The sequence below is a fragment of the Periophthalmus magnuspinnatus genome, chromosome 3 (genome assembly GCF_009829125.3).
Source record: "Periophthalmus magnuspinnatus isolate fPerMag1 chromosome 3, fPerMag1.2.pri, whole genome shotgun sequence".
Taxonomy (NCBI): domain Eukaryota; kingdom Metazoa; phylum Chordata; class Actinopteri; order Gobiiformes; family Gobiidae; genus Periophthalmus; species Periophthalmus magnuspinnatus.
The window spans coordinates 11,224,577-11,246,198 of record NC_047128.1 but is presented as its reverse complement, the minus strand read 5'-3'; the positions used below and the strand labels follow the sequence as shown (position 1 = coordinate 11,246,198).

At 40.2% G+C, this 21,622-nt stretch overlaps 1 protein-coding gene across 1 annotated transcript in view; it reads right to left on the bottom strand.

The window, feature by feature from the left end:
* The window catches only part of LOC117393778 (C-Jun-amino-terminal kinase-interacting protein 1-like), a 58,741-nt gene that overhangs the window by 13,786 nt on the left and 23,333 nt on the right, over nucleotides 1-21,622 (bottom strand). Inside the window, 5 exon segments of the mRNA XM_055232563.1 lie at nucleotides 819-1,865; nucleotides 4,643-4,721; nucleotides 11,783-12,034; nucleotides 12,036-12,050; nucleotides 21,299-21,410. Of these exon segments, the coding sequence (XP_055088538.1) occupies nucleotides 819-1,865; nucleotides 4,643-4,721; nucleotides 11,783-12,034; nucleotides 12,036-12,050; nucleotides 21,299-21,410 (1,505 nt within the window).

Sequence of the window (21,622 nt, the reverse complement as noted above, 5' to 3'; positions counted from 1 at the left end):
TCCATAACGCATTGGTCACTCATTCGTGCAGAGCAGACTATATTCTCGTAATATTACGACTTTTTCTGGCTTTGACTTTATACTCGTAAAATTACGACTTTAATGTTGAAATGCTACGACTTTATTCTCGTAGCGCCCACATAATTTTTTTTATTTAAGTGACCCTTATACTCCGTCGTACTGAACTGACCGACAAATAACAAAATAACCAAATGTGAAAGAGGTCTACAAAAATCATGTAAAAGGTGCACTCTGTCATTAAATGTATCAACAGGGATGCACTGATTCGATACTGGTATCAGATATCAGCGACGATACTGAAAGATTTGCTGGATCAGATCCGTTTAGCCGATATCCTGGCTGGAGATATACATTAATGTAATAAGACAATTTTTCTGGTCATAGTTTTATTTTTATTTAATACAACGTTGTTTTGTAATTACTAGGGCATAAACAATTTGGATCAGCTTTGTCTTTTTTTATTTTACTTTAAAAAAAAAAAAAAAGCAGTTTTTTGTCCCTACACTAGTATCGGTTGGTATATCATATTGGCAGATAGTTACAGCTATTGTACAGCTATTGTATCAGAACTGAAAATAATAATACATTTTATTTGTTAGGCGCCTTTCAAGGCTCTCATCGGTTGTGAAAAAGCTACAATACATTGACAAACATTCTTTCTTGCTGTGGTTGGGGTTGCCTTTCCACTGATCTAACCTGTAACTTGAACTTGGTGCCACCTGTTTGTGTCCACCATCCCTCCATCAGAAAAGTTCCACAGTGTACCATTAGTTGATACAAACCATGATGCTACTTACTTGAGGAGCTAGACCGTCCGTTGAGGAACACATTGAGGAATTTTTTGGAGAAGTGCAGATCTCCGTCGGTGGAAGAGTCATCAGATAAACATGCAGTTCCTTCTCTTCTGACTCCGCCCACCTGCGCCCCATCCACTTCTTCGTCTTCATCTTCGTACTCCTCGCCTAGAGCAGACTCGTACGGTGACGAAACACAATTATCGTAAACCGTGGCCGAATCGCTATCATCACTATAGCCCTGGTAGCACTGCCGCAAGCTAACCAGTTCAAGCTGCGCATTTTCGTCCACCACTAAAGTGTATTTTACAGAATCGTACGTTAAACCACTAGCTTCCGGGCTCATGGAAGTCCTTAGCGACGTCGTTAAGGCCTGCTGCTCTTTGCTTTTCCGTCTACCCTCCATCATAATTCTATCGACGTCTTCGTCTTCGCCGCAGTAGCTGTCATCGGTAGCATCAACGTATTCTACAGATGAACCGACTCTGAATGCCCCAAGTCCAGATGTTTTTAGGCTTAAGTCCAGCGCAAGGGAGGAGGAGTGAGGTGGAGTTATGAGTGATTCCACACAGGAGGCGTAGGAGGGTGGAGGAATGTAGATTTCGTCTTCTTCGAAAATGCACTGGTCGGTTCTGTCCGGTAGAGGTTGGTAAGGCGGTGGTCCCTCTGTGTCGGAGCTTATAGACATGCGCCCTTGTTCGGTTTGTTGGGACAGAAACGGCCGATCCGGAGCGGCTGTGGCGGAGTCCAGGGCCCCCGAAGATGAGCGCTGAACTGGCGTAAGGTAGATCTCTTCTGTGGGCTCAAGACGAGGCGGGTCGGTGGAGGTCTTGTTGCTTGGGTACAGGGGAGCAGGCGTGTAGTTTTGGGGAGGGGGAGGAGGGGCAGGGGGTTTGTCTTTGGAGCGGGCGGAAGAGCAGGAGGAGGAGTGCGATGTGTGGTTGTGCCTGCAGGGGGCGTCAGTGGAGGTGCCTCTGTCTTTTGTCTGAGCTGATTGGACTTTATCCTCGTCACTCAGACAGCTGTGCTCTCGAGGTGGGGTGCGCTCACCTGGAAAAAAAGCGACAAAAATGTGATTAGAATTTTTTGCCAGTCAGTTTTGGGAAAAATACCAAAATACCACTAATTTTGAGTAACTACAGTACAGAAAAGTGAACAAAAGGAGGGCCATTAAAGGCTGAATAGGGTCGTTAAGGCTGAAACTGGAGGCAATAGCTGTTTACAGTTTCAGTGTAGTTAGCCCCTCCTTTCAGATAGATATAAGGCAGTGTCCACCAGCAATCTGACCAGAACTGAAAAAGCAGCTTGGAATAGCAGCAAAACATATTCACTCATACAATTTGTCCAGTTGACAGATTTAAACTTCACTTTTAACTGCAGTACAGTTACTCTTTCATTTAGAGCTATTCAGAATATAGTTATATCCTTAAAATCCAAGTAATACAGGATTGAACCTGATTTTCCTCATGTATTGGAGCAAAACAGCTGTTTAGCGTGTATTGGAGCGTAGCACGCTACTTGTTTTTAGCTTTACTGTCATTGCAAAACATCACTCTTGTCTCTGAGAGTTGAGTAGAGTTCAGATTGTAGAAGAAGAAATGTGACTATTTTTTAAGTTGAATGCAGTAATTATCAGTCAGTATTGTGTCGGTTCATTTTTAAAAGACATGTTTATTTGTTTATAACCAAGCAAAATTCAAACTCACTCAAATTAGCTCATACTAGTTCTATTAGTATTAGAATATGGACTTTTGACATTGGGCTTCTGTTTAAATGAAGGCTTTCTACACTCCTATTTCTTCAATGCAATGCAAGAAATAACCTATGCAAATTCTCAGTAATATGAAACCATTCTCAGAACAGCACCTATAGCAGCACAGCCTATAGTTCATCAGATCTGTCTATACCAGCCCTGTCTGCACACTGGCTGTATTCATACTTTAGTACACTTTTTCCCTCAGGTATTTTAAAGGTCCATGTCACACAGATTTATGAATGTGAGACAGAGGAGCCCACAGCACTGAGAGATACACTTAGTCAGGCTTACATAACTCTGGCTTTGGACTCAGCAGTGAATGATATTATGCCTTTTGTTGCCTTTGTAGATGAGTCAGCCTTGTATGTATTTAAAAACCTAAAAACAATGAAGTTATAATTATGATATAAATAGGATTGGCATTTTGTTAAAGCATCAAACACATCAATCAAATGATGTGTTAACGAATGACTTCCTTAAACATAGTCAAAAAGTAAAACTAAAAAATTAATACAGTTATGTAAAAGCAACACATGTGTAAGTTTTTGGAGATGCACTTCACCTGAATGATTCCCTGAAAATAGAAAGACAAAAAAACTACTACTTCTCCATGGAGATAGATAGTTTTATGCTATACTGTGGAAGATTATAGCCACATTAACAACATTTCCATGGAGACAAGCAGGTGCAAGCCCTCCACCAGGCTAACACATGTTTTTGCCACATTTTTGTGTGCAATAAAAAACATGCTTGTCTTTTTTTGGCAAAAAACTTACACAATGGGGCTTTAATGTTAACTGCACTGAAAGTGCAGTTAACATTAAAGAACTATAGTCTGTGTATTCCTTTTTATATTATGACTGAAAGCATGACTCATGTTTAAAGTTCCTCTGTTACATAAAAACTGACTCTTGTAAGATTTAAGCTGTGTTATAATGTTATGCCCACAATATATAAATGGGCATGGCTAAGGCGCTAGCCACCAGGTTCCGAATACAAAGTGAGCATGGGTGTGCTCCTGGCTCCATCGACTCTAGCTCCAATTCACTTTACTCTCTGTAACTGTAAAATAATAACAATGGCTTACACTTGTAATGCGCTTTTTCAAAGCCTCTCAAAGCACTACACTATAGTCATTATTCATTCATTTCCACACTTGGTGATGGTAAGTTACTATTGTAGCCACAGCTGCCCTGGGGCAGACTGACGGAAGCGAGGCTGTCAATCTGCGCCATCGGCCCCTCCGACCACCACCTATCTTTCGCGAAGTGTCTTGCCTAAGGACACAACGATAGATCCTCCGACCTTCGGGTTGGGGGACCAACACTCTAACCACTGAGCCACGCGGGTTAATACAAATGTTTGTATTACAAATGTTTGTATTAACCCGCTCTACATGATCCTGGTGTTTTTATTTCGCTGTCTTGTCCATAAATTGATATATGAACATTAATAACGCGCCTCCTTTCCTGAGGTTTGCTCCTGCTAATGTTAAGAACAGCTTTGACTGACAGCGTTCCTAAGCGCATGCTTCCTGCTAAACCAGCGGTGTGGGCGGTAAGGGGTGCTACCTTCAGCTCCAAATTGCTCCCTATAACTGCTAGCCTCGATGAGCTTCATTTAACTGGAACCTATCACTATGGGTGACGTCACACTCACTTAGTCCACTTCTTTATACAACTTATGATTGTTACCCCATTAAAAACATACCCAGAGTTGTGTTTTGTTTCATTCACACATGTTTCAGTAAGCCTTTATTATTTGTCTGTCTACATCTCCAAAGCTCAAAATACTCTATTCCACTTTATGGATGTAGTGGTAGTTAACAGTTTTTTAGCACTTTTTAGCACTCCATGTATTACCACATGTCGTCATAAGGTGGAACAGAGTTTTTTCAGCGTGAGAGAAGAACTCAACCTAAATATGCAGGGTTTGTGTGTTAAACATGTGAATGAAACAAAACACAACTCCAGGTATGTTTGTGATGACAAAACAACATTATAACATAGATCAGAAAACAGTGTAATATGGGCCCTTTAAACTGCACATTATAAGAAGAAGTCAGACTCACCAGTTTTCTGTGGAGACGACCCCGACACCTTCTCCTGCCAACTAAACTTCTTTCCAAACGAGTTATTGTTCAGAGTGTCCTACAGGAAGTGCACAAAGAGGAAGAAGTACGCTTAAATATCAACAAACCCGTGAAAAAGTTCTAAATATATCCTGCAAACATGTGGGAAAAGTAGAAATAGAGACTAAAGCAGAGCCGGCCACACTTCAGTGGAACAGAGCAGACTGCGCTCTGTCTAAGCCCTCTTTTCAGATGAACGAGCCGCTCTTTTGTCTCAGTCGTGGGAAGAATTTAAAGGGAACAGGAACTTTTCAAACTCAGTCACCTCAGAGAGAGAAGGATAAAAAGTAAAAAGTTTGTTCAAGGTTGGATGGATAAAATTATTTCAAATGACAATTAAAAGATAAATCATGTGGTTAGGGTTGGCAAAAGTATCGAAAATCAGATACTAACCAATACTAATGCTAATACTGAAACTAGATACTCATTGACACCGGTATTGATACTAAAAACAACATATCAACAAAACTTGAGCTTTCCTGAACAGTTTTAGTATGATTTTGACCTGTATCAGACCTCATGCTAGCATAAAGAAAGGATTATTATTTTGTATTTGAAAATTACTTTATATAGCTAAAAAAGTGCATGCTGCATGTTTTATGTTTTAGGTATCGGTATTGAGAATTGAGTCAATGCCTTAGTATCGGAATCAATTTTGAAATTTTAGTATTGTGACACTAAATGGGGTAAAAAGAAAAGCAACTTTACTAAAATTTTAATCTTTGTAAAGATATTGATCTGAAAACAGCAAAGTTAAGACATTACACCTAAGACACTTAAAGTGGACACAACCATATTTCAAATAGAGCTGATAAACTGGCCCGTACCTGGACGACTAAAGAAGAGAGTTAGGCGGGAAGAGGGGCGAGGTCTGGGGGTATATGGAACAATGTGATTGGTGATTTTTGACAGGCATCCACATTTCAAAGTCCGCCCCTGCAACCAGGTGTTTGTAATCAGAAACAAGTCTTGTGTGATATCATATAGTACTTGAAATTGCAATAGCCAGTGGAGGCAGCACACACTCAGTTTTGCACTGTTTTGAACACAAAGGTGCAAATTTACCCAGGAACCGCTGGACGCTAGCCTGGGAACATTTTGGGATTAGGGATGGGACAATAAACAATAATCTGGTTTATTGTGTTAAAAAGGTCGACCATAATTGCTCATGGGACATTTTATATAATTGTGAGAATCAACAATATAACTAAGGGAAAATTAAATATGAAATGTATGAAAGAAAACGAGTCCAAGTAAATTTTCTTACAGGTATTACAAACACAACAGCATAATTTAGTGGTCAACCAAGTGAACTGTAACATGTAAAATCAACCGTTATATAACACATACATAAACACGTACATGAAGCCTAAACAGTGAACCGAATACATGTCTGGCATGTCAACGTAAGATATAACTAAAGCATAAAAAACAAGCTAACAAGTTTACTCTCGATCTCATTCCAAATCATTAAATCCATTGACTTCTTCATCCTCGGTGTCGCTTCTGAACAACTCCACCTGCTCAGGAAGTAGATGAAACGCCGCTCCAGAAGTAGATGGCTGTCATACTGTCATAAACAAGCATAGAGTGCCCTTGTGCAGTTGTCAGTGGGACAATAACGAAGATGTGAAATTATATATTTCACATATAAGTCACATCTGAGTATAAGTTGCAACCCCAGCCAAATTATGAACAAAAGTGTGACTCATAGTATGGAAAATATGGTAATCATTAATCACAATTATTTTGGATATAATAATAGTGACACCAAATTTCAATATTTTCCCATAGATGGAAACTAGTATTTTAAAAAGGGACATTTTGCATCATGGAAATTGAAAAGAACATTTTGCATGGAGTGACTTTTGCTCAGGGTCTGTGGGGTTTGAACAGACAGGCTTCAGTTTGGAAAGTTCACCCATATCATTAGGAGTTAACGAAGAAAACACTAAAGACTTATCCAGATCTTGAGCTTGGATCTTGGTCAGTAATACCATGAAGAACATGCAAAAAACAAACCACCACCATAGTTTATCTGAATTCAAACCAAGTTCATAACCACTTACTCACTACATAGCTCTGCTTATCCATTTGAGCTGATCTAAAGTTTGAGGAGAGTGAGGAGGAAGAGGAAACTCCAGTGACGAAGATGGGTTGAAAATAACAGTGAGTCATCATGTGCGTGAGCATCACCATGGAAACACTGACTCACAGAAGAGTGGTGCATTATAGGTAAACAAACGCCCAAACACAACATATGACAGGTCTGCGGTGTTAAACTGAGAAAAATGAATTCAAATTACTATTGCTCATTTTGGTCTTGGTTTGTGAAGAAAAAAAAAACAAAAACGTAGATCGATCACAATTTTAGATGTTATTTTGTCCCACTAAACATAAATACATATGCCTTTCAATATTAACTTAATATAAAGAACACAGAGCTTTAATCAGTGCAATTTTACACAAAAAACAAAATGGATTCATGTAACCTTCTCAAAAACATACCTGGAGTTGTTTTTTGTTTCATTCACAAATGTTTGAGGAACCCTTTATTGTTAGTCTGTTTACAGCTAAAAGCTCAAAATGCTCTGTTCCACCTTGTGATGTCAGTTAACAGTTGCTTTTACCTTTAGTTCAGTAGAGACTGCAGGCCTGAAATCATCCAAATGATTCTAGTGAAAGTGCATGGAGTTTAAGAACACATGTGATGTCATGTGGTAATACACTTCCTGTATTATCAGTTGACATCACAAGGTGGAAGTGTTTTCAGTTTGAGAGAAGAACTCAGCCTAAACATGCAAGGTTTGTGCGTTAAACATGTGAGAATAAAAACAAAATACAACTCCAGGTCTGTTTGTGATGAGGAAACAACATTAGAACAAGTTAAAGAAAACTGTTCTAATATGGGCCCTTTAAAAAGACCAAGCTGATCATTTATGATTTGAAATGTCTGAATCGATTAAGTCAGAATTGTTTAAGTTCTGACATAAATCCCACGCAACAATGCCTGAGCAAGAAAAGATTTTTGTCAGAAAACTAAAATGCGAAGTGATAAATAACTTATATATTTTCTTTAGACAACCATAAATGGTAAATGGTCACTGTTTTATATAGCACTTTCCACCCCAGCTTCAAGGCACTCAAAGTACTTTTACATCATGGAACCACTCACCCATTCACACACACATTCATACACCAATGTACACAGACACTGGGGGAGAGATGGTTTAGGTGGCTTGCCCAATGACACAACAACAGCATTCATCTGGGGGAGCTGGAAATTGCACCGCCAAACCTGTAGGTGGATCTTACTGCTTTACCAATGATGTTTACGTTGCGAGCGAGATTTTAACTACCAACCTTTGGATCAGTAGACAAACACCAATTGAGCTGCTGTTGCCTCCGTCCGTTGCACTCCTTACATGGGATGATCCCACAGCCACTGTCATGTGTGTAAGTCATCTCTCAAATATTCTCATTTTGTCATTCTCAGAACAAAATATGTACCAGTAACTTCTTTTAAGATTCAGTGCTTTGCTTGTGCACAAATCTGCAAACAGCCGTGTTTGTTTGGAACAGACGGACCATGTGCTCCTCTTATTGGTGGCGACAGTAGCTCAGTTGATAGTGTGTTCGTCCATTGACCCACAGGTTGGCGGTGATGGATGCTGTCATTGTGTCCTTGCGCAAGACACTTGACCCTGCTCGCCCCCAGTGTCTGTGTACACATGTGTATGGATGTGTGTGAGAATGGGTGAGTGGTTCATTGATGTGCTTTGAGTACCTTAAAGGTGGAAAAGCTACTCTAGTACTGGAAGAGTATACAGTCTTGAGAGGTTAGGTGAATAGTATGTAACCAGCTTATAAAATCAAACTACCGGTATATGAAAAATAGATAGATAAGCATTTGAGCATGAAGATTTTCAACAACCCCATTTGCGACATACTATTCTATTCTATTGTAGCAGCCACAGTCAGCCCAGCACTCGTTTGAATGGGTCCGAGTTATATTCTCTTGTCTCTGATCTGATTTTTTCTGCTCGAATGGTCTGGTCAGAATCTAGGGCCAGCACAATGACACGGTTATGTCACTGTGTTTTATTATGTAAGATATGAGCCAGTGTGTCCTGCCCTGTCTAACTCACATGCATCACCTCACAGCGGGGAGGAGGGGGGGCTAGGGACCCTGGCTGGAGTTAGGAACATGGGTTAGGCTATGGCTAATAGTGTTACCATGTACTGAAATTTCAACTTGATTTCAATACTAAGGAATAGACTCGATACTCAATACCGACTCTGATACCACAATGGTAGTTAAAAACACTCATTTAGACAGTAGAATGTGATTTTCAACTTTTAATGGTAGTACTTTCTTTTCTAAGTGGTCCAAGTAGGTTCCATAGTGGTCCATGGGCATATACTAGTCTATGTGGTCTTACTTGTTTTTATATAAATATATGGACAAATTATTACAGAAATAGCCTTTGTTCTTTACAAACTGTACAAAGAAAATTTAACTATGAGCTGAAAAAAAAATCCCATGTATTTCAGAGCGTACAGGACATTCTGATATGCTGTGCAGCTGAAGTCAAGTGTCTAGATGTTTGCATTATTGTTACTATAAAGTCAGAAATTCATCTCATAAATGTGGTTCTTTCATAACCGCATAGCCTCATCTGAGCAGTAGCTGGTCCTTATATACAGTATCCAGTCAGGTCTGTGTCCTGTCTGTGGATAATGCATGTCTGATCTTCCTCATAAACACTGTGTTCACAGAGTCACATGTTTGAGCAGCTCAGAGACAAGCGCCGAAGGAAACAGACAAGTCCTCTTTTGTTCAAACTGTGAAAACATCCAGGGACAAACTCAGATCCTCTCTGACCTCACCAGAGCTCCATTAACAAATCGGTTTACTATAGTTTTTATTTCGTAGTCTGTAGTAGTTAGAGGTAGCAATTAGAGGTAGTAGTAGAGGTAGTAGTAGTAGTTAGAGGTAGTAGTTAGATGTAGTAGTAGCAGTTAGAGGTAGTAATAGTAGTAGTTAGCGGTAGTAATAGTGGTAGTTAGAGGTAGTAGTTAGGGGTAGTAGTAGTTAGAGGTAATAGTAGTAGTAGTTAGAGGTAGTAGCAGTTAGCTGATGTTAAATTTTCCAATGGAGGCCAGCAGGGGGCATATATCACTGTAGGGAGAGGGACAGTTTTTGAATAGTTTTCAAATATAATTCATTAATTTGTATCGATATTTATTTTCATAATAATAAAAATACCTGTGAAAGTTTTGAAAGCTGTGAAGCACTTTGGTCACTCAGCCCTGTTTTTAAATGTGCCGTATAAACACATGTGATACTGAAAATCTGTAGTTCTCAAATTCAGCATAACCTTAAAACATTTAAAGTCTAGTTCACTGAAATTCCTAAATTTCCTAAATTAAAAACGACAGCATCAGAAATGAATCAAAATTAAAATTCAGTCCTTCCCAATATTTTTCCTTCTGTTATTTTGTCCATTTGTCAGCGTCCCTCTAGGTCTGTCAGATCCTCTCAGTCTTTAACGCAGTTTAAGACTAGACTGAAACGCACCTCTTCTCCCTGGCAGGTGTTTTATTATTCTTTTCCGTGTTATCTGTATATTTGTTTTGCATTGACTTTTATGTGAAGCACTTTGACCAGCTCATGTAAGTGAACTTGTAAAAAAAAGTTCTGATTCTGTTTATCCTACTATATGAACAAAAGTTTGCACTAATTTGGATTTTAATTTTTTTCATTGTACAATAACATTTAAGCTGTAGATAGTTGAATAATTCACATTTAAGACGCAGCTGCAAACTTACTGACTGAACTGGGGATTAAGTTTTTTTAATTTTTTTTTTTTTTATGAGGCTTAGCAGGAGCGAACTTACTTAGGATTCATCAAACAAGACTGAATAAAACTGCAGCTCCAGTGATGTCTTTGATGTCATAACATGGTTAAAAGCTCAAAAAGAATCTATTTGGCATCATATGTTCTTTAAAAGTATTGTATATTTAGAAAAGGGTTTAATATGAAAATCCTGAAGTACTTTCAGATTGGTTTAGCATGACTCTTTCTGTAGTATTATATCTCGACCCACATACAGTGTTCTAACTGTGATACATGTATGAGTTAGAACTGCAGTAACAGTAGTACCACAGTGATAATGGGACCGCACCATTTAAACCTCTGCTGTTGTCGTTCAGCCAGTGCAATAAAAACAAGAGGCATTATGGGACAGAACTCAGTGCTGAGCGCAGCTTTAACCACAAACAAGCCTCATTCTGCATTTGAACTCTGACGCCAGTGGGTCAACATATAACTTCAGCTTATGGACTAAAATACACAACATATATATTCAAACCTGTTGCCTCCAGAAATTTAAAGTTGCAGTGTGTAACTTTTTTTTCACAATGAGCAATTACTCATTAAGCCTGGATCTTTCTCAATAAATAATGTGTTCATTATGAAGTAAGGTGGAAGAAGTACTTAAGTAAAAGTACAGATAACAGAACAAAGGAACACTCGAGGTGAACCTGTTTAAAAAAGTATTTTGCACAGAATTTGAGGTTGTATAAGCTTCAAATGTAGTAACTTTGATAAAGATTTGTGCTGAGTTTGTTCAACAGAAACTTAAGTAAAGTACAGATACCTAAAAATCTATACTTAAATACAGTACTTTTACTTTGTTATGTTCCACCACTGGTCACAAGACATACTTTATTAAGGCTGATTAAGATGCAGTTATAAAGTGATGCCAAAAATATATAAACACACAAACAGTTATATACAAATCTTCAAGAAAATACCTGTATTTTCTATATGAATATTCATTCTACTACGATAAAAGGAGTATTTTTGTCTTCATTGTGGTATTGTAATCGGTATCGAGTATTGATTCCGTAGTATGCAAATTGAGTTGTAAATATTGGTACATTCGGGTGCTTGTCCCCGCTCATTAAAAGTCACTCTTAACCAGGCTCTCGTAAGATTAATGCCAGAGTAAATCACATACAAGTAATTACAGAGCAGACGCCATCTGGCCCACCACAAACATGTACTCTCTCACCTGTGTGCGCGGGACAATCGGGAACAGGTTCAGGGTGGTGGGTCTTTTGGGTCGGTACGTATCCATGGTGACGGGCGGCGCGGTGGTCTCCTTGGTGACAGGCAGGGTAGAGAGAGCTGAGGACGAGGCCTTTGACGTGACAGCGTCTGAGCAGTCCACAGCCCCTCCGTCTATCAGGTCCATGTGAAGCATCTCGGCCTGCAAATGCCCAACTGCCCCTAGCTCCGCCCCCCGAGCCACGCTATTGGTCCCCCCGCCGCATGTGACCCTGCCGGGATAGAAGGAACAGAAGTGTCAGTCAGGCATGAGGAGACGGGGGCGGCCAATGACTCACAGAGAGAGGGAGTGCAGAGGGAGAGAGAGAAAGAGAGAGAGAGAACAAGAAGAAGGAGAGGGAGGAGCAAAGAGAGAAGGAGAAACAGAGAGGGAGAGAGACAAGGGAGAAAGAAGAAGGGAAAGGAGAGAGAAGAAGAGGAGGAACGGAGAGAGAGAGGAAGGAAGAGAGGAAGGAAGGCAGGCAGAGGAAGTGAGGAAGACAGAGAGAGGGGTGTGACATGAAAGGATGGAGAAATAAAGAAAAAGAAGAGGAGAGAGAGAAGAGGGAGGAGGGAGGGAGAGGGAGATTAGAGAGAAGAAAGGGGTAGAGAGGAGAGAGAGAGCTGTTTGGAGTAACTGTTACTTCGGAAAACAAAGTAATATGAATGTGAAAATAATTAATTTTGCCCTTTTTGCAGAATTCCATTGTCAATACCTGAACCAAAGAAATCAGATTACTCACATCAGATGTAGCTGTTTACGTGAGATTTTGATCAGTCTGATCACTGCAGAAATCAGATCATGATCAGGTTTTGGAGTGTGTGTAAACAGAGCCGTAGGGTCTGGAGGTCAGCAGGAGTTCACTGGGACACTGGGTTCTCCTGCAGTCTTAGTCCTACTGTGTAACATAAACAAGTCTACAGGTGCACACACACACGGGTTTGCGTGTCTTTTGGGAACATTACATTGATTTACATTCATTTCCTGGAGACTGATCTTAACTTTAACCATAGTCATTACTTGCCTATAACTTTAAACTTAAGTTCTGTCTGTAGTTGATTAAAGAAATTCTTGTTTGACTAAAGACATGTCAATTGACTGGTCAACTGAAAAAGGGAGCGTGGCAAAAGTTCTCAAAATTATTACATATCTCTGTGTCTGACCCAAACTGCAGAAGTATAAAATACTTATTTATGCATCTGCCTTTTTACATTTAAATACCAAAAACTACAACTACCATTTTCAGCTAAGTCTTAACTTCTCCTTTCTGCTGTCATCCCATTATAAATCCTGATAATTTAGATAAAAATGTTCAGTCAACTAATACTGTTTTTGGCCGATTAAGACTCATTCAATTAAATAAATTCCTACAAGACCTCCAGCCCTCTCTTCTAAATGCAGCTTTAACCCAATTAAACTCATAACTGAACTTAACATGTAGTTGATCTAATAATGCATTATTTACATCGTGGAAAATCATATTTTCAGGTCCCCCTGATGTGAGTGTGTACAGATTTTAGTCCCCGCAATATGACAAATACCACACACAAAAGTCTCAGAGCAGCTGCTCAGGACTCAGTCAGACCACAGTCTTAAGCCTCTTATGGACTTACCCTGCACCTGGATACAACCATAGAAAGCACTATAGAGGCTACACCCAACACAACTCACACACTCACAGTGCTCTGAGTGACAGCTGTCAATCAAAACATCTCAGTCTAAAGACTCCAGATTAATGAGGGTTTAAATGTGGACACACTTTATTTGCTCCTAAATGAATCCTGAAATGGACTTAATTTGTTCCTGTTCTAGTCCTGATCTGGTCCAGGTTTAGTTTCAGGGTTAGTCCTGATTTAGTCCCAGTTTTGATGTGGTGAATGTGTGAGTGTGAACACACCTTAATGTAAAAACATAGACACACTAACAGATGAGGGCTCTCCACTCACGCAAGGCTCTGTACACAAACAGGGCTCTGCACACATGCATGGCATCAGAGACATGAGCACTGGCTCTGTTCAGACTTTTCTAATACTCACATAACTCCATAGGGACTGGGTTAGCAGTGGAACACATCCACATAACTCAGCTCTGCTGCTTTCATAATCAGAGATGAACGTAACTGACCACATCATCATCACCATCATCATCATCATCATCATCATCACGCACAACAGACTAGCTATTTGGTCAATCTACAAATGAAACACATTTTAGAGCATATTGTAACTCCACGTGCTGCATTTTAATGCCTAATTTCTTAATAATAATAAAAAAGCTCAAGTCTTTAGGTTAGTCCCTTTTCCAGACAGTCAAAATCCCTTTACAATTCTGTGTATTATTCACTCACTCCACACTCAGCGATGGCATCTGCCCCTCTGACCAGAACCAGTATGCACATACCACATTTATACTAGGCAATGTGAGTGAAGTGTCTTGCCTTAGGACACAACAATAGCTTTTACCACTAACGCCTCACTGTTTCATCACAACAAGTAAAGTCACAACACACACCAATCTAAATACAAACAGCCCTCCACCAAAGTGTGCCCCAAATGGGGCAAGAACTAACTCAGAGTCCTCGTTTTATACTTTCTATGCAATAATACCACTTCAGAATAGTGTTGAATAATGTCCAAAATTAAATCTAGCATTCTGCAACAAGCTATGTTCCAATCATTACTAAAACACAGCACATATGAACTACATCCCACCAACTCAATTCTCAATCAGATTTCTTCCCACCATGCTTTTTCCTATATGCATTCATTTCTACGTGTTCTAAGTGACTATATATCACCTGTTTAATCACGTACCAGTCTTTAGTCCTGTCTTCTGCCCATACAGATCAATACTCGGCTCCTTCTATGTTATTTATGACTGAGATTTTGATGTTTGGCTTCTTTTAAAACGGAGCCCACCCAGTTTCTATAGCGACGGAGAGGAAGAGGAGACGGAGGAAGAGAGGGGGTGACGCTGGAGGTCTAAACCAATCAGAGCAAGGCGTGTAAGGGCATTTGACAGGTCTTGTCCAATCAGAGTTAAGTACACAACAGCTCTGGGCCAATTGCTGAAGATTTGGGGGGAGAGGAAACACATGGCATGATAAACAGGAAAGTGACAATTAGATCAATAATAAAAATAAAAATTTATATGAATCAATTCAATACTAAGGAGAAGACTCAATACTCAATACTCAATAATGATACAATGATGATAATAGAAAACACTCTTTCTTTTATATTTCCATGTGACCTTATATCTGTGTAATCTCTCAGTGGTCCAGGTAGGTTCCATAGTGGTCCATGGGCATATACTAGTCTATGTGTCTTATACTTGTTCTGATACAGCTCAAGATCATTCTAAAGCTATTCAGGAAAAGTTCATTTCTGTTTTAGTATTGATACTTTTGAATCAGTAACTTTTTCTACACTACAGCGTCACTCACGATCTCTGACTCAAAGAATGCATTTAGAAGCTGAATGAACAAACTAATGAAGTACAAATAAATTAAATATAAACTATGTAACTTTTCTGGTGGAGGCTATTTCACCTGCTCATCTCCATGGAGATGTTATTGCATTGCCTGGAATGTTTCACCGTATAGCATTAAACCAGTTCATTTGCTGTCTATATCATTAGGGCCCAAGGATTATTTCCATTGTACACATACTATTTAAATACATTAAAAGGTTGAGAGAAGAGCTCAGCCTAAATATGCAGGGTTTGTGTGTTAAACGTGTGTGAATGAAACAAAACCCAACTCCGGGTATGTTTGTAATGAGGAAACAACATTATAACATAGATTAGAAAACAGGGTAATGTAGGACATTTAAGTATGGAGCTGAAAATTTTGTATGAAAAAAAGAAGTGCTATCTGTCCTTGCGGGGTGCAGTGTAGTGTGGGCGCGAGGACCGATCATTGCTACGTCCTATATATATTTAATTTTTTTTTTTTTTTTTTAAAAGATTGAAATATGTAGTACTTCAAAACTAATGCAAGAACCTTACGCATTTCAGAACATGTTTATGGAGGTCTAAGCTACAGGGTTAACAGCTTTTACAGATAAAATTATGGAATATTTTGTTACTTTTAGAGAAAAATATGTGACTTAAACATCTGGAGAGTTTCAGATGTGCTCAATGCGATGAGTCAAACTGTGATTTGGATTGAAAAGTGATAGTAGTGATTATATACGCATGATGTGGGCATGTGATGGTCCCGTTCCCTCCACACTGTCTGTTTAAGCCTCTGATCCCAAGTCAATTAATCATCAATACCACATCATCAGTGACACATGTTTCACAGCTGACTGCGCTTTCTCCTCATCCCCCTTTTCTCTGCTCCCTTTACCTCTCTCTCTCTCTAATTCAATCAATGTGAATTCAGAACATCAACATTTCTCCTTCCTCTTGCCTCTCATCCTCCCGAGCCGCCCTTTCCCCCACTGTTTTTGTCAGCCCACTCTCCCTTCATTCTTTCTCTCATCCCTCTCTCCTCAACCCACTTCTTTTTCTCTGCCTCCCCCTCTCTTTTACACTCTCTCCCCTTCCCCCCCTCTCTCTCTCCCAGTGTAACAGACAGTGAGCTCTCCTCCCTTGCCCCTCTTTCCCTCACTCTCTCTCCTCTCACTCTCTCTAACTCCCCCCTTCTCTCTCATCCTCCCTTTCTCTCCCTTCCATGCTCCTTTCCCTCTCTCTCCCATTCCACCCCCGCTCTCTCTCTCACCCTCTCGTTCCCCTCCAACCCCTTTTTCCTCTCTCCCTCACCGTCCCGAGCCCCCCTTTCTTCCACTCTTTTTTGTCACTCCTCTCTCCCTTCCCTCTTTTTAGTATCCCTCTCTCCTCACCCAGCTTCCCCCCCCCTCTTTCTCAGTGGGACATGACAGAGTTCTGTCTCCTCTCTCCCTTCCCTCTCTCTCTACCACTCCCCCCTCGGTCTCATCCTCCTCACCTGCTCTCTCCCTATCCTCTCTCCCCTTACAACCCTCCTTTCTGTCTCTCTCACTCACCTTCCCTCTCTTTCTCTCTCCCTACCCAGCCCTCTCCCTTCCATCCCCCTTTCTCCTCTCTCCCTCACCCTTCCTAGCCCCACTTTCTCTCACCCCCCTCCCCTCCCTCTTTCTAACCCATTTGACAGAGAGCTCTTCTCTCCCTTCCCTCTTTCCCTCCCAATCCCCACTTCACTCGTTCATCCTCCTCTACCCCTCCTCTCTCCCCTTCCTCTCCCTTGCTCTCCCCGCCTCTCTCTCCTCCATCCCCCTTTCTCCTCTCTCCTTGCCCCTTCTTCCCTCTCTCTCCTCCATCCCCCTCTCCCCTCTTTCTGCTCTCTCCCTCTCTCTTTCTCTCTACCCCTCTTTCTCTTAGTGTGATGTGACGGGGCTGCAGATGGCGGAGGTGTTATTTTAGCTCTTTCTCCACCAGGAAGTGAGAGGACCCTGTTTCCATGGAGACGGACCTCTGTGCGCTTGATACAGTAGTGCCTTCTAGTAGTGAGCCTATTGACCTTTCCCTCTTTTTATATCTGTGGATTATTCAATTATGATATGCATTATACCAATCTATTCCTTTTCAGTGTAGAGACTCCTATACTTCCCACACCCCAGCCACTTCCTGCAGTTCCTCCGACAATCCCGAGTTGGCGTTCCCAGGCCAGCCAAGAGACAGTCCCTCCTGCATCCCTACACTACATAAATGATAATGTAGGTGCACTATGTAACATTGACCACCGTCTGTATTTGTTAAATTATATGTGTTTATATCAAACTTGGCCCTCCATAGATCTGACCTGTAACTTGGGCACGCTACTTGATTATCTCCTTGGAAATTGATATGTTTAATGCTATACTATAGGAAATTCCAGACAAAGCAATCACATCTCCATGGAGACGAGCAGGTGAGGGAACCTCCACCTGAAAAGTGACAAAGAGCAGTTAAAATGGGAAGAGTCAACGATAGCGGCAAACGACAGCAGTGAAGGTAAAGAGGAGGTTCCACATTTACATAATCATAAAAAATACCATAATGATGCTACATCCTAGATTTAAATAGCATTTTACATTCTTTTCTTACAATTTTGTGAACTCTAAAAATGTACTTAAGTTTTTGGACCTTGCTAGAGATTTTGAAATGCTGATCAAATATTATCTGGCACAACAGAACGACACATACAAGATACCTGGACTGGTTATCAAAAAGAATTCGATTGTGAGAAGTATCACATTGGGAGCAGAATTCCCCACATGAGCTTAGTGAGAGTGCTGACCTTTGACCCTGAGTCCCCGTTGTCTTTACCATGAGGTCAAGGTTACACACAAACAGTAGACAGATTTATGCTCCTTTGGTTCTAAAGGGATGCGGTTTCAGACACAGGATCAGATATGCACATTAGATGGATTTGGTCTGATTTTGGTCTTTTTAGGGTTGTACAGTTCAAGCAAAAGTATTATTCATGTTTTGTACATAGACTGTATATATAAATGGACATAGCTAACCTGCTAACCGCCACGTTCCAAATAGGAAGTGATCATGGGCGCGCTTCCGGCTCCATCAACTCTGATTCCAATTCACTTTCTATTGGTCCCTCTCTCTGTAACTTCTGTTGTAACTTCTGTTGTCAGACTTGTTATTTTGGTCTTAAAATGTTTGTATCGACTCACTTTACATGATGCCACAGTGTTTCTCAGTATGGCATTAATCTCCATGGCATGCATGCAGGAGAGTCGACAGGGGGAGATCAAAGGGTCTGTTGTTCTGGGCCCCAGGTGAGAATTGGACCCTATTCATTTATATTAGAAGGGGCCCATATGAGGCTTCTTGCCCTGGCCCCCAAATTTCTGTCAATGGGCTTGCATGCATGTTACCACCTGGCCAAATTACAGGTCAGATTTGTGGAAAGGCAACCTCCCCCAAAGAAAGAATGTGTTATATCTGTAAATCATTTATTATAATCTTTAAAACTGCCCCTCTCCTCCTTGTGCCTAGCAGTCCTCAGCCCCCTTCGCACCTGCCTCAGTCTTTCTCTGTGATGTCTCAGATTATTATGAATTATTGACAGGACGAGGGGCCTCCTGCTGTGTCCCGGGGCAATGATGTCATCTCTGTGGGACGTAACAGGCTGTGATCCAGACAAAGCAAAGAGGGTTCTCTAACTGGGGGGTCTGCTAAATATTTCAACACTTCTCCATTAGCGTGGGGTGGGGTAGTTTACAGTATAGGCCTAGTGTGGCAGACATCCTAATTCATTTCAGTTTATTGCAATGAATTCATCGTCTTATCGCATTTATTTTCCAATTTGCCATATCAAAACAATATCCATTAATTTTATAATAAACTCACTGAAACTCATCTAGTATTGATATTTTGCACAAGCTTCGAAACTTTTTGATACTTTTATATTTTGGTATTGATCTGCCCATCACTTATATGAGGGGAATCTGTCACATGACCCAGCCCTATTTCTGTCTATGACCAAACCGAAATGATCATACCTTAGGAGTGTCATTCTCACATTATGTCAGCTAAAATCCCCTTTATAACCATACTTATCAGATCACCCGCTCACTGCTCAAACAGTGGGAGGCGAGAAAGACTCTTCAATCCAAAATGAACGACATCATCAAACTGTCTTGTTGCCGTGGTTACAGAGGGAGCGCATTTCTGACACAAGCATAAATCTGAAGAACATCCCAGGACCACATGACTGATGCTCTCTGCCTCAGCATAACAACAGGATATGATAGTACAAGATGGTAATGGGAGATACATTTTTAAAATTATTCAGTATTAGTGAACAGGACAAAAATGCACCGTTTACAACCAAGCTGAAGACAGGTCAGAATTCTATGGCAGAATTCTGTGTGTAACTGTCACACTGCAGATTTGTTGACCTGGGCTGTGTCTGAATGTCCACACTGTTCTCTAATTAGGGCACTATTTAGAGGTGCTTTTAGTGCTGCCTGAATGTCCAGCAGATGAAAAGCTGTGCACTCAAAATTTCCCACAATGTACCTTGAAAAGAAGTGCCCAGTGCTAGTCACTAAACTGGTCAATATAGACCGCAATGCATTACGGAAGTTGAAATAACAACAGTGACAGGTCTTTAACTGGACACGACACAAATTAATGAAGCAGATAGAAGCGCTGTTGATTCTTGATTATGATTAAAACACTCTTAAACTGTTGCTGTGTAAAGTTGTTAGCATTAGCCACTTACCTTTGGTTGAGCTGATAAAGTCTGGATATTTCTAATCAGTGAATCTCCGATTTTGAGTTATATTGGGGCATCATCAAATTCTAAAGCATGAACGCAGCTAACTCCATATGTCAGACAATGAAAATAAAAATAAAAACACTCGGACACTGTCTGAGATCGTCCTGGCTTCAAAATATATAAATGCAACAAATATCATGTTTGGTTGTTATTTTACGGTTGAATTGAATTATAAATCACAGTCTCGCTTTATTTACATATAGCTGCTTTTACACATTGCACGGAGAAAACAAGCTATTTTGTATTTTGTGCACACCATCACCACACACTCAAAACACACCTCTGTTTGTGGACTGGTCTCGAGGCAGTGGGACATTCACAAAACAACTCGCGCTGAATTATTTAAACATGCTCCTCAGAATGCACCAGATTTAAGCCTGGAGTGAACAACTGGCTTATGAAAAATCTATGTACGGTTTAGATCAGTTTGCTCTACAGTAAGGAACAGCCATACCTCCTTCAGAATGCCGAGTCACATCTGATCTCTGATGCTAAGCAGGGATGGGCCTGGACAGTACTTTGGATGGGAGACCGCTGAGAATTTGGCAGTGGGGAAGAAGCACTTAATTTTGTTACTTAAGTAAAAGTACAGATACCGGAGCAAAGTAAATACTCAAGTAAAACTATCACATATTTAAGTAAAAGTATCACATATTTAAGTAAAAGTATAAAAGCACATGTTTAAAAATGTACTTAAGAGTAAAAAGTAAAAGTATTTTGCCCAGATTTTGAGGTCTCACAAAGCTTCAGATGTAGTGATTTTGTTTTGTACTGAATTTTGTTCAACACAATAATGATAACAATAACAAAATACTTTTACTTTTCAGTCCAGTAGAAAAAAAGTAGTGGAGTAGAAAGTCTGCTCCCAAATGTAGTGAAATAAAATTAAAAAGTATCCACTGTAAAATCTACTTAGCTAAAGTACAGATAGCTAAAATGTATACTTAAGTACAGTACTTTACTTTTACTTTGTAATGTTCCATCACTGGCTCTATACAGCCAGATACACTTAATAAATAGGATGTTTTATTGTACATATACAAAGCTGTTGACTATTTTCGTACTTCAGTTATTTAATCATTTGAATTGTATTACCATGTATTTTCTGCTCTTTCTATAGTGTAACGTGTGATGTGAATCCATGAAGTTTACCTAAGTCTGGTTCAAGTCTACACTGTTATTGTGTCCTTGGGAAAGACACTGTCTCTCACCTTCAGGTCTGGCCCGTTACAGTTGAGACTCATCCCTCTTTCATCTGTGATTTCTGTGATCTCCGACAGATCGTCATCTTCAAATTCATCCAGGCTAATGTCATGGGTCAACCTGCACAAGACAAACACAGGTAAGTTTACACGAATGAGACACAGAGACCTAATGCCAGCGGCGGGTCTGGACCAAACTGACTAAGGTATGTTTGAGTTTGAAAGGGATGTGAAGTCCATACTGTTCCATTGTCATTACTTATCCCGTCTCAAATGAAGGTGCAAAGCTTTATAAATGAGGTTGTAATGGAAACTTTTGCCCCCCTTTTTTTG